Source organism: Phacochoerus africanus, chromosome 15 (assembly GCF_016906955.1).
Source record: "Phacochoerus africanus isolate WHEZ1 chromosome 15, ROS_Pafr_v1, whole genome shotgun sequence".
NCBI lineage: Eukaryota > Metazoa > Chordata > Mammalia > Artiodactyla > Suidae > Phacochoerus > Phacochoerus africanus.
Genome location: NC_062558.1, coordinates 14,434,741 through 14,447,600, shown reverse-complemented (window position 1 = coordinate 14,447,600; position 12,860 = coordinate 14,434,741). Strand labels below are relative to the sequence as shown.

At 41.8% G+C, this 12,860-nt stretch overlaps 1 protein-coding gene across 1 annotated transcript in view; it reads left to right on the top strand.

Annotated features, from left to right (window-relative positions):
- The first annotated feature begins 428 nt into the window (after nt 1-428).
- The window catches only part of XKR6 (XK related 6), a 295,414-nt gene continuing 282,982 nt past the window's right edge, over nt 429-12,860 (top strand). Inside the window, exon 1 of the mRNA XM_047760377.1 lies at nt 429-1,717. Within this exon, the coding sequence (XP_047616333.1) occupies nt 984-1,717 (734 nt within the window). The 5' untranslated portion in view covers nt 429-983. The remainder of the gene's footprint in view (nt 1,718-12,860) is intronic.

Genomic DNA, 12,860 nt, shown 5'->3' with positions numbered 1-12,860 from the left:
TTTAGTGGTGAAGAAAATACACTCAAGGTCACAATATACTAATTCAATCTTCGCTCTAGTTTTCAAGAAGTAAACACGTTGATTTTAAAACTGGATTTTGCCAGGACTTTTCTCAAGGGAATGGTGGAAACTTTATTGCAAAAGATGGCAAAGTTGTCAGTGCCAAGAAAATCAGGGGGTCAACAGAGGTAAAAGAGGAGGGAGTTGTCTAAACAAAAGTGAGAAGCAGTAAGTTGTGCGTGGAATCTAAACTGATTTATGCAATTTCTGAAGACCCTCAAAATAAGAGACTATGAGCCACATTTAAAAGGAAAAAACAAAAAAGGAAAAGAAACAGCCAAAGAGGTGAGACACAGCCATTTTGATGGGGGGGTAGTTGTCTACACAATGAGGTCATCCTATCTCCCGGAAGTGACACGTAATCACCTGCTTTGCACTAGCTCCGCCCCTTCCCTCAGAGGTCCCGCCCCTCCGCCAGCAGCCGGGAGGGTGTTAGGGGGCGTTTCTCCAGGAGGAAAGCTGTGAGCTGCGACGCTGAGGAAGGGGACCCCAAAACGTCTGGCACTGCCCCCTCCAGAGATCACTTTGGAACGCCTCACTCGGCCCAGCGGGATTCAGAAACGCCGAGGGGTCAACCTGATGGGTTTCGGGGTCAACGGAAGAGGGGAAGGGGAGCCCTGGCGGGGTGAACCCCCCGGCCCCCCGCCCAGCAGCTGAGGCACAGGAGGGCGGCCATCTTGGCCGGGAGGGTAGGGCTGGGGAGCTGCGGGCGCCGTGCGATTGGGGGGCTCGCCCGGAAGTGACGCCAACTACCCGGAAGCGGAGGGGGTTCCCTGGCCCACTCCCCCCTCGTTCGTTTGCTCCCCCGCTTCCTCCCCGCCCCCCTTCCTCTCCATTCGTTTCCCCCCCCCTCCCCGTTCCCTGCCTTCTCCCCCCCACCCGTCCCTCCCCCCCCAACCTCCGGAGCTGGGAAGAGAGTCAAGATGGCGGCGAAATCCGATGGCGGTGGCGTGGGGGTGGGCTTCGCCCAGCTGCACAACCTGGACGAGGCGGTGGGCAGCGGCGGCGAGGAGGACGGGGAGCCCGGGGGAGGCGGCTGCGGCGGCGGCGGCGACGGCAGCGAGCCCGGCGAGAGCAGCTCGCTGCACATCTGCCACTGCTGCAACACCTCCTCGTGCTACTGGGGCTGCCGCTCCGCCTGCCTGCGCTCCCTCCTGGGCAAGAAGCCGCGCCGCAGCGCCGCCGCCGCCGACGGGGGGGACCAGCCGCTGCAGCCGCCCGCGGCCGATGGCCGCCGCCACCCGACGCCCTCGGACGCGCGGCCGCAGCCGCCGCAGGTGGAGCGGCCGTGGCTCGACTGCCTGTGGATCGTGCTGGCGCTGCTGGTCTTCTTCGGGGACGTGGGCACCGACCTGTGGCTGGCCCTCGACTACTACCGCAAGGGGGACTACGGCTACTTCGGGCTGACCCTCTTCTTCGTGCTGGTGCCGTCGCTGCTGGTGCAGAGCCTGAGCTTCCGCTGGTTCGTGCAGGACTACACGGGCGGCGGGCTGGGCGCCGTGGAGGGGCTCAGCAGCCGGGGCCCCCCCATGATGGGGGCTGGCTACGGCCACGGCGCGGGGCCCTCGGCCACGCCGGGGGCGCAGCGCCTGTGCCGCCTCTCCGTGTGGATCTGGCAGTCGGTCATCCACCTGCTGCAGATGGGGCAGGTGTGGAGGTAAGAGCACTGCGGGGGTGGGGGCGGGGGCCTGGCCAGTCGGCCCCGCAGAGGGCCCGGCGGGCGAGGCCGGAGCCCTCCCGAGTGCGCTCCGCCCTGGAGGTGCCTCGGAGGTGGGCCCCTCGGACGGGCCTGGCCCGGGGTCTTGAAGGAGGGGTTTGCCACGCACTTCCCCGGGCGTCTCTAAAAGGCCATCCTTCGGTCTGGATCTCTGGCCACGCCTTTTGGCCCAGGGAGGCCCATGTCCCACTGTTTGTCTGTCTTCATCCCTGGCTCGCACTTAGCCGAGGACCCTCCTTATCCTTTCCCTCCCCTCTATCTCTGTAGACCTCTGTATCCCAAGGTAACCAGCCTCTGGCGCTTTTTATCTGCACCCCAGCTCGCCCCCTGGGGGGAACCTTCCTTCTTCCAACCGGTTTGCACTCGGTTTTGTCCCCTGGTGAGACATCTTCCCCTCTTTCCCCCGTCTTCTCTCCGCAGTGGCCTGTATGGGGCCCTGTGCAAAACCCCTGGCTGCCTCTCCTTTTAGCACTCCTTTATTCCACGCCCCCTCCCCCCCTTCCTGCAATCCTATCCCCTGCAAATGACTCCAAACCGCTGCTCTCCTTGAAGGAAAAATGACTGTTTTGCTGGATTAGACGTGCCCTTTTCTTAGTGACAGGTAAAATGCTATAGTATGTCATGGGTGTAAGCGTTTGTTTTTAACTCTCACCTCCAGAAGATCACTTAACCACCTGGACATCTATTTTGGTGGAACGTTAATTTTGCCAGTGCCCAGGTGATTTATGTTTACACAAGCCCCAAGCTGGGCCCTGGGGCCCTTTCCTCTTTTGTAAATTTCTCCTGTGCCTGGTGAATCCCTCAAAAACCACTTGCAGATTTTGTTTTTTTTAAACAGCCTTAACTGGCTAACCTAAGGAGAAGATCCCATTAAAATCTTGGTAAATCTGTGCCTTCCAACTTAATTCAGCTTGAGTGTATTCTGGAAATACAGTAAGAGTATTTGCAAGAGAAAAAAACCTTACTGAAGGTAAATTGTAGGAGGCTCTTCAGGTACGTTGCTTCTGTGAGAAGACATTTTGCCTTGACTGCTCAGGCTCCTTATGCCTAGTAGGAGGTTTTAGGTGCTGAGAATTTCAGTTTACTGAGATGTACTCAGATTAACTGAAATAAAGTTCCTTGTCTTTTGAATTGTTTGTCTAGGGCTCTATACAGAATTTTAAATAAAATCATTTCAGAAAGCATGGGATTAAGTTGAATCATGAAAATGAATGCAAGAACTTTGTGCTGCAGAATTTACATGCAAATTCAGGATAGAGGACAAGTGAATGGTTCTTGATTTTCCTGGTCCTGTCAGGGTTATATACTGGTGTTCCTACCTTGAAGCAAAAAAACTTTTTTTTTTTTTCCCTAGCTCTATTTGTCTGCAGATAATTTGTTTCCTGCTAATAAGTTTTTAAGAAGAGGGAGAACAAAATAGAAAAAAAAAATGATGGTTGATTAACTTTTAGCTTTTATGAGCCAGTTTGAGGTCAAGGAAAAATTTGAAGTATGTTTTGATTTGAATTCTGAATCTGAAAACATCCCAAACCATATTGAACCAAAGATAGTTTGTTTGATAGAGGGGGATACCTGTTTTGGTTTCTTGCAGGTTGGTAAGATGCAAAGGAGTGAAGGTGAGAGGGACAAAAAGTATGGGGAAGAGAGAGATCCTGAAACTAGCAAAATTTAACAGCATGTAATTAATAAGTAGGCATCTCTTGAACCGGGGATAGCAGGTAAATGAGTCACGTCTCTCCATGCCTTAGACATGGAGATGTGGGTAATCAAAACCTTGGTGCCAGGTTAAAATTCCTGAGAGAATTGTTTCTAATGTAGTCCATCCTAGATATTTGTTAGTAGTAAACTTTTGGGACATACTGAAATTGGAGTGTTTCACAGATTTTTTAGGCAGAGTAATTTCCACCCTTAATTGTATTTGGCATAGTAGAAGTCCAGGTTGTGGACAAACTGAAAAGTACATTTAAGTATGAATTTAGTTTTTATAATTGTTTGAAGCAGGGTAATGTATTATTTTTCCAGATTTTTATTGAACTTTCAGTGTCTGCAAAGGTATATGCATATTTTGAAGAGATGCCTTTGATTTTACTATGTCTAAAGTTTTTGTCTTTTTTTTTTCAAGATTAAAATATATGTCTAAATATTTTGTAAAGTTAAGGTATTAAAAGACACGCTAATTCAGCATACTATTCTTCAAAAGAAATGTTTACTGAGGAAGGATTTTATTTTGTTTTAATTTTTTTCCGCAGTATGCTTGTTTTGTCTGAAATACTTCAGGAGCCTTTGCTCTTTGATATCTGCCAGGCATGTGGCTTGCATGGAGATTACAAGTAAAAGCTTCAGAGAAAATTGTTTATTGTTTTAGTCCGGTAGCAAACTTGTCACTGTGTATAAATATACATCATCTCAGTTTTTTCTGCAGATTTTTTTGGGGTTGCAGTTGTTCCTGTAATCGTATTTGCTACTTAAATTTTGTTATTTCATACGGTCATGTGACATAAAGGTTAAGGTCTATGGATTTGATTTGGGCCACATTTCTAGGAAAAGGTGTTTGTCAAAACTGATTGCATAAACTATGAAGTATGTCTCTTCACTTTTTCTTTTTTAATGTAAAATTATTTGACTCTTGCTTGGACAAGAGCACAGTGCTTATTTAAGAAAAATTTGTTACTCTTGACCATACGTAAGTGGTGAATTTCTATGCATGTTGCCTTTTCTGTCAAGATGAAAATACTTGACATCTCATTTCACCAAATGACTTCACAAAATATAAGGAAATATTTTTGACTGGGCCAAAAGTGGGGCATGGAAGAGTAGCTGCCTGTAGGATGATTTGTTTTCATGAATCTTGTTTTGCAGGGCACAACTTGGTAATTAAGGTCTGTTTAATGCATGCTGTACTAATCACTTAACATGGAACTTACTAACTTTCTGTGCTCTGTTCAGGTACTTTTCCCAGGGATAGCAGGTAAATGAGTCATTTATACCCAGAATAGGAGTCACACCAGGCTTCATTTTAGTACAATGTGTTGTTATTAGAAAGTGAGATCATTTTCCTGGAGGGTTAGAGCTTAGGAACAGGTTTGCATATTGCATTTTTGTGTGTGAGTTTTCTCCGCCAGTATATGGGCCTTTCTTTGCTTTTATGCTGCTTTTAGAGGTTGCTTAGTGTCTTGGCAGTTCCCTGCAGTCCAGAGCAACAGTTTTTTGACTAAAATTTCATGTAATGTCTTGATGTTGCAGCCAAATCATTAATATCGCTTTTTCTGTATTTATTTTTATGGGCATGTTTTAAAGATTTTTCTTAAAATCTTAATTCTATCTGCCATTTTAAAAGTGAACATCATCTGTTCTTTATTTTGGACTGTGAGGTGGAGTGGAGGGTTCCTTTCAAAGGAGAAAAAAGAAAACATTTCACGTACCATAATGGGGTCATCAGTCTGTGAACAAGCTAAGGCTTTGTTTAAGCATTTTTTTTTTTCTGTTTTAAGACTTTGATACAATATAGGGTCATAGCTGTCTATATAACTATCAGCATATGTTGCTGGGCTGGTGAAGATGCTTTTTTAAAAAAATTATTACTTTTGACCTCTGTTTCCCCCCCCCCGCCTCCTCCCCCATGTAGGGATACTTGGAATATTATGGGGCTTTGTTCTTCAGTATTTTAGAATAGTGGTTCTTAACTCTGACTGAGACTAGAACCTACTGTAGCTTTAAAAAATGCTTGAGCATTGCTGGACCTGTTGAGGAAGAATCCCAGGATGGGACCCAAAGCAATCTTATTTTTAGAAGCTCCACAGGTGATCAGATGGGCAGCCAGGTTTGAGAAGCACTTTAGAATTGGGTTTTAGGCTTATTTCATTTGGAGATTGTTACTGGATTTGTGTTCCTAATAAATACGATGGAACAATTGAGAGTGGAATGACTTGGTACTGTGAAGTTTGGTTCCTGGACAACACCATAACAAAACAATTTCACCTTGGAAACATGAGTGTCTAACTACAGTACTTGGGGTTGTCTCAAGTGTGGGCACTTACAGTACTCAGTTTTTTCCTTTTTTTTCCTTCGAGCCTAATTATGGATCTTATTCTAAAAGGCTTCCTAAACTCAAAACATTCTTCAGTAAATGTAGCCCACTTCTTTGCCTTTTATGTGATTCAGGTAGTACTTGTGTGATTGTGTTGCATGTAAAAGGAAAATTAATTTTGAAATGATTCTCTTAAGTGGGCTTGAGGTAAACATAATTGGAATTACAAGAGGTGTTGGACTAAGTGATCTGTATTGTCCCTCTAGCTCTAAGATTTTGTGATTTAGGGATGGAAATGTTACCTTATAAATAAGGAAATTGATTCTTCTGGGGCCAGGATACCAATCATAGTCATGTTAAAAGATTGTGTGTGTGTTTGTGTGTAGGGGGCTTTATGTAGTATCTGTTTATTATGGGGTGGGAATTTCTGTATTGTAAATATCTTTTTTTTCCCCATTTGATCCATAAATTTACTGGAATTCTGGTTCAAAAGAAACTCAATGGAGAGTTCTCATTGTGGCTCAGCAGGGATGAATCTGACTAGCATCCATGAGGACGCAGATTCGATCCCTGGCCTTGCTCATTGGATTAAGGATCCAGCGTTGGTGTGAGCTGTGGTGTAGGTTGTAGATGAGGTTTGGATCTGGCGTGGCTGTGGCTGTGGCATAGGCCAACAGCTACAGCTCCGATTTGACCCCTAGCCTGGGAACCTCCATATGCTGTAGGTGCACCCCTAAAAAGACTCCCCCCCCCAAAAAAACCCTCAATGGGATTTTTTTGAGGGGGAATGAGAAAAATTGATCTGAGAAAAGTAATGTGTTTGAGTAATGTGTTTCAAAAACCTTGAAAAACAAAAATGTTGAGACTTCCTCTGTAAAAAGTGAATGTGCTATAAAGTGTCAGTAATTAGATCGATGTGCCACTGGCATAGGAATTAGGCAAATATAGGTAGTGAATCCCAGTAAAGAGAGAAATTGAAAGGTTTGTGGGAATTTAGTAGATAGTAAAGGTGGCATTTTATTCAGTGAAGGAAAAAAATACTGTTTAAGGAGTGACATTGAGGCAGTTGACTACCCAGTTGGGGGAAAAATTGATCTCTATCTAAATAAAAATACTAGGAGTTCCTATTGTGGCTCAGTGGTTAATGAATCTGACTAGGAACCATGAGATTGCTGGTTTGATCCCTGGCCTCGCTCAGTGGGTTAAGGATCCAGCGTTGCCGTGAGCTGTGGTGTAGGTCACAGACATGGTTCAGATCCCAAGTTGCTGTGGCTGTGGTGTAGGCTGGTGGCTGCGGCTCCCATTAGACCCCTAGCCTGGGAACCTCCATATGCTGAGGGTACGTCCCTAGAAAAAACAAAAAAAAAAAAACCCCACAACTAATTAAAAGTATAAACATAAAATAGTAAACTATAAAAACAGTAGAAGAAAATGTAGGATAATAATTTTATAATCTTGCAGTGGGCAAAACACTTTGGTGCCATCAAGGAAAAAAGGGGCAAGTTTAACAACATAATGCCTCTTCTAGTTATTCCCTTTCTCCTCTTCCATAGAGATCATAGAAATAGATGCTTGGTTGTGAGGGGAGAAAAGTTATATTTAGACAAAGAGCTACTTCCTAAAGGAGACTGAAGCAAGCATCTCTGAAGATTATTTTTCGTTTGTGAGTGAACAGAAACAGTTAAAACTTGATACTATGGTTAATTTTCAAGAGAAAGTGATGAAAAAAATGGTACACTTTGAGTAAAGTTGCAGCCAGTGATGAAGGAAGGTATTTCCAGAGTGATCTATAAACAAAACATCAAAATTTGTATTATAGAAGTCTAGCATTCCGGAAACCTAGTAGATACATGTCAGACATCACAAGCAGTTCATTTTTGCCTTTAGACATCATTTGCTTTGATTTTACAAACTTTATCCATAAGGTCAATTAGTTAGGGTTATGTAATGGATAAATTCTAGAGTATTGGAAAGATTAGGTAGGGTCTGAAAAGAAATAAACCACGTGTCAATTGTTTCTATTTTCATCAAGGGCTGGTTTGATTTGCAGTGTGCTTTCTGTAGACAAGTTTGTGATTAAAATGAGTTTACTCCTGGTGATACTCTGTGTACCTAGTTACTTCTAGTCAGAAATTCTGAATTTCTTATTTGGTTTTGAAAGCATTGTATTTTTTTAATCATGAAGATATAGCCTCATTCAAAAAGTTCAGTGACTTGATTTTTACCTAAAAAGAGTCTGCTGTTTATCACTTTGGAGATACTAAAAAAGAAAAAAAAAAGGCACAGGACACAGCGTGGTATAAAGGGAACACTGGAGTTAAGAAATAAGGTTTATTATTCTACAAGTTACTAAAAATCTCTGCCCTCAATTTCTTCAGATTACATTTATCAAATGAGTTAAATTGATTGATCTTTAAGATCTATTGGTTTTAGAAAGTCTGTTATCCTATAGGTATTTGCACTCTGAAGTGTGTTTTGTTTAGCTGGGGCCAGGGGTTTAAGCTGCAACTTACGGGAACCCGGATGGGAACACTAAAAAAATTTTAGTGATAGCTTCCTTGTCAGTCGTGAGTTGTTTTAGGAAATGATTCTAAGTGATTTTTTTTTTTCCGTGTGTGTTGTATTTTTTTAGATTAACATATAGGTGCTTTTTTGATTTAAGTTGAATTTGGGGCAAAGATGGGATTGGCCTTAAGGATTCAGTAAATACAGTTAAAATGATAATGTACGTAAAATTCAACCATAGATTTTTCTTTCCTTTATGTCTAATATGGGTAGATCTTGGTATATTGGATTATTTTAAAATACTTTAAAACAAACCACAATATCCTAAGGTATTTTGCATATTGCTAACAGGAAGCTTCTTCATGTGTATTGCTTGTATCCTGAAGTATCAAACAGGTATTTTTAAAAATAACTTTTGTTTTGAATGCAATATTTTGGTCATTTTATTTGTGAGGAAGCTATTTCTACTTTATCTTGGTCATTAAATTACAGAGCATGGATTTTATGTTCATTGCTCACTTTTAGGACAGAATTTGAATATTCAGTTCACAGAAGGGTAAGCAAATCATTTTCTTCACAGTGGCCTTCGAAAAGAGGTAGAGTTGATAGTTATTGTTTCACCCAGGCCATGTGCTCTCAGAGGTACATGAAATAGAAAGTTTCTCCTTCACTATTTTGCCCCCTTTTTATTCTGTATTAAACATACTGCACACATGAAGAAAGATGGCAAAGGTGAGGAAGACACCAAATCCATGGCTTGGAAAGCCTGCCCATAAAATAGAGCTGAGAGGGTATTAGGAACTCACGTCCTTCCAGATAGCAGTCATGTCCCACTAGGCTGTGCTTCTTAAAAGTGGTCAGAGAACCTCTTGAATTAGGATAGCCCGGGGGCTTGTTAGAATGCTGAATTGAGGGTCTGCTGTGGGTTTAAGGAATCAGAACCTCAGGGAGTTGGACTACAGAATGTGTATTTTTGCTCAGTCCTTATGGAAACTTTTAAGCATACCGGGAGGTAGAGGAGTATATTGAGCATCTGTTACCATCTACCTGAATTCTGTATTTGACATAGATAGCTTTGTGTGTGTGTGTGTAAAGTATATCATGAGGTTGCACCTCTCCATACTTTACCTCAAAAACTGAATAATTAGAATAATTCTACCCAGCTACAATACTATTATCCCACCTAAAATTTAATGATGATCCCTTAATCCATAATTCTAAAAAATCATCTAATAACTGTTTCATATTCAGATTTGCTTTTTTTGTCCCCAACAAGGTCTTATATAGGTTTTACTTCCTCCCGACAGGGATTAATCAAAATTGCTTAATCAGCATTACTTTTACGTTTCTTTAATACTAAAACAATTTTTAAATTTTTTTCTTCATTATGTTGACTTTTGCAGAGTCTCTTATATTTTCCATATTTTAGGTTGCCTGATCATTTCCTCCAAGTGTTATCTGCCCTCTGTATTCTGGGTAAACTTGAAGATGCCTCTAGGGGCTTGATTATATTGAGACTACATATTTTTGTCAGAAATACTGCTTTCTACTTGATGTTTGCAGCATATCACATGATAACCTGATTCATCCCACTATTAGTGATGCTATTCTATCTCTTGGTTAGGGTTCTGACTGCCACATTTTTCTCTATAAAGGTTAATTTTCCCAGTAAGTAACTTGTGGGGTAAGACTTTTGGCAAAGGTGTCAATGGTCTGCTTCCTGACAACCTTTTTTTACCTAATAGTTGTAGTGGCCTTTGAGAATCTTTGCCTGAATCAGTTATGAAATTGTTGGTGGGAGGTGAGATTTGTATTTTAAACAAGATTCCTAGTAATTCTTAGCTCTCTGAGGGTTGGAGAGCCATTGCTTGACCAGAATGAGGATCTGAGAGTTAAAGAAAAAAAAAAAAAAATCTGTGCTGAAGAGGTTGCTATGAATCTAGGCATTGGTGGGTTTTCAACTGGTTGTTGTAGACAGAGTTTAAGTTAAGCTTCATGTTACTCTTGGAGGAACAAAATTAAAATATGCCTCATGTGTTCTCTGTGTGTAGTAGCAATAACCTGAGGTCAGGACTCAAGTATATACAACAGGTTAGAATGTGTGACTCAAAAGAGAGTGGAGGGGACATACAGGAATTACTAATGTGGAGAGGAAACTATTGGAAATTCTGTTTTTACAAAAATTGTCTCATGTAAATTTTCATAAATTTTATGCTCATTTTACAGACGAAGAAATGGGCTTAGAGAGATTAAATAATCTGATAAGTCACTGACAATTGGTGGAGGAAAGTCTTGAAACAAAATCTCACTGATGGCAAAATACATGCAGTTTTCTGCATCTTATTTTTCTTGAAATGATCAGGAGACACTTTTCACTAATGACTTTGCTTTTCTTTGGGACTTTGCTGTTCTGGGTTATTGAAAGTGAAGGAATGATATTCTTGAACCACTGGGGCCTCTTGATGTCAAACTGAGGTTCTCTGAGACCTCTGATTTCTATCCTAAGGTATTGAACCCTGCAGAGAAGATGCACAAATATGCTGATTCTCTGTTCACCTGTTGGAAACACCAAGAGTAGCAGCCCTTTCCTTAAGACTATAAAAGCAGATGTTTTCAAACTTGGCTGTGTGTTGGAATCACCTGGGGAGTCAGACATTTGAGTTCTATCATAATAGATTATGATCCAGTATGTCTGGGATGGGCCTTAGGATCTGTATATTTAAAGAGTGTGTGTTTTCAGAAAGTACTCCAAGCAGTGCACAGACAGGGATGAGAACCACATTTCTATAGGTTGACTTCTGCTAGTACTTACAGTGGTAGTTCTCAAGGAGAAATTTTTATTAGAATCATTTGGGATTTTTTTGGTGGTAAATTTGAGCATGAGACATATCAGATATAGCGGGGTGGAATGAGTAAAGGAAGCTCTGGGGAGTTCCCATTGTGGCTCAATGGCTAACGAATCTGACTAGGAACCATGAGGTTTCGGGTTCGATCCCTGGCCTTGCTCAGTGGGTTAAGGATCCGGCATTGCCGTGAGTTGTGGTGTAGGTCACAGATACGGCTTGGATCTGGTGTTGCTGTGGCTCTGGCGTAGGCCGGTGGCTACAGCTCCAATTCAACCCCTAACCTCCATATGCTGCGGGAGTGGCCCTAGAAATGGCAAAAAAAAAAAAAAATAAATAAAATAAATAAATAAAAATAAAAAAATGAAGCTCTGATGATGATTTTAATAGAACATCAGTATTTAAACAATCTCTGATTAGACCTTACTCTCAGCTGGAATGGGTTGGTGTAAGTGTGTATTAATCAAATGGTAGCCATATTTGCCACAAATATGGCATGTGGGGTTATACTTAAGATTTAAAATACTGTAAAGACATTTAACATTAAAACTGTACAGCATATAATTGAATATTCTTTTGATTCAAAGCTTCTTTGGAAATTTGAAGTGCTTCAAGGTCATTATTAATACAAATTATCACTGTTAGAAGTGCCAGGTTAGAGGCATTTTATTATGTTGGGAAAATTGATATCCAATCTAGAGTGAATTTCATGTCTCAGATGTTCAGAAATGTTATATTTGTTGAAATTGGTGCCAAGGATTGGATTCTTGAAAAGAAACTGGTGAATGAAAGGGGAGAAGTGTCCTAATAGGTATTAAATAGGTTTTATTAGAGACAGGAATGAAGAGAGCACCGAAGAAAAATGACATGACTACATTTTACTTGATGGCTTCATGGGCAGGAATAGCTAGGGGAGAGGTCGGGAAGGGGATATACAGTGTTTAATTCTACTACTCCTTGTTGGTAAGATATTAATTAGTATAGTGGGTCAATAAGGACACCTAAGAGCTACACACACCAAAATAATATCCCTTGAACTCCATCTAGGAATGTGGCAGTGGTGAAAAAACTCAAGCTGCTTCTACCTGGGAAGCTCAGGGTGGGAACTCCTAGGAGAGGCAACAGCTGGCAGTGAGGGATACAGAATGTGTGGGCAAGCACACTGTAGACTGGGTTGGATCCTCTGTGATTCTGAATCAAAATGAACAGAACTCCAAATCTGTCATTTTGCTTGGTTATAAAGAACAGCTTTTGAGTAGTAAACTAAATGGTAGGTATAAACAGCCCCATATATTTCGGATGCTGCCATTTTGCCTTCTGTAAGGCCGTTTTTATCAAAGCCGACTGTAAAGGAAAAGATGATGCCTTCCAACAAGGAGATTATATATTCAAAATTTAAGCAATCTCAGATGGTTTTGCACAGACCTAGTGGGGATGATGTGTTTTGGGGTTGAAAAAAATCAGAAGCTAAAGGACTTACTACTCTATCCACAAATTAAACAAAAGTTGTCCAAACAAAGCTGAAGTTAAAAGCAATTACATTGTAAATTTGCAAAAATAGAGAGTTAGAATATGTTGCATTTGTGGACTGTATTTGTGGTTTCCACCCAAATCTTAGCACTGTAGTATGTGTGACATTTGCACTCAGCATCATATTCAGATGATTCTGGCCCTTATTTTTATCCTGGGACATGTTTTTCCTTCTTTG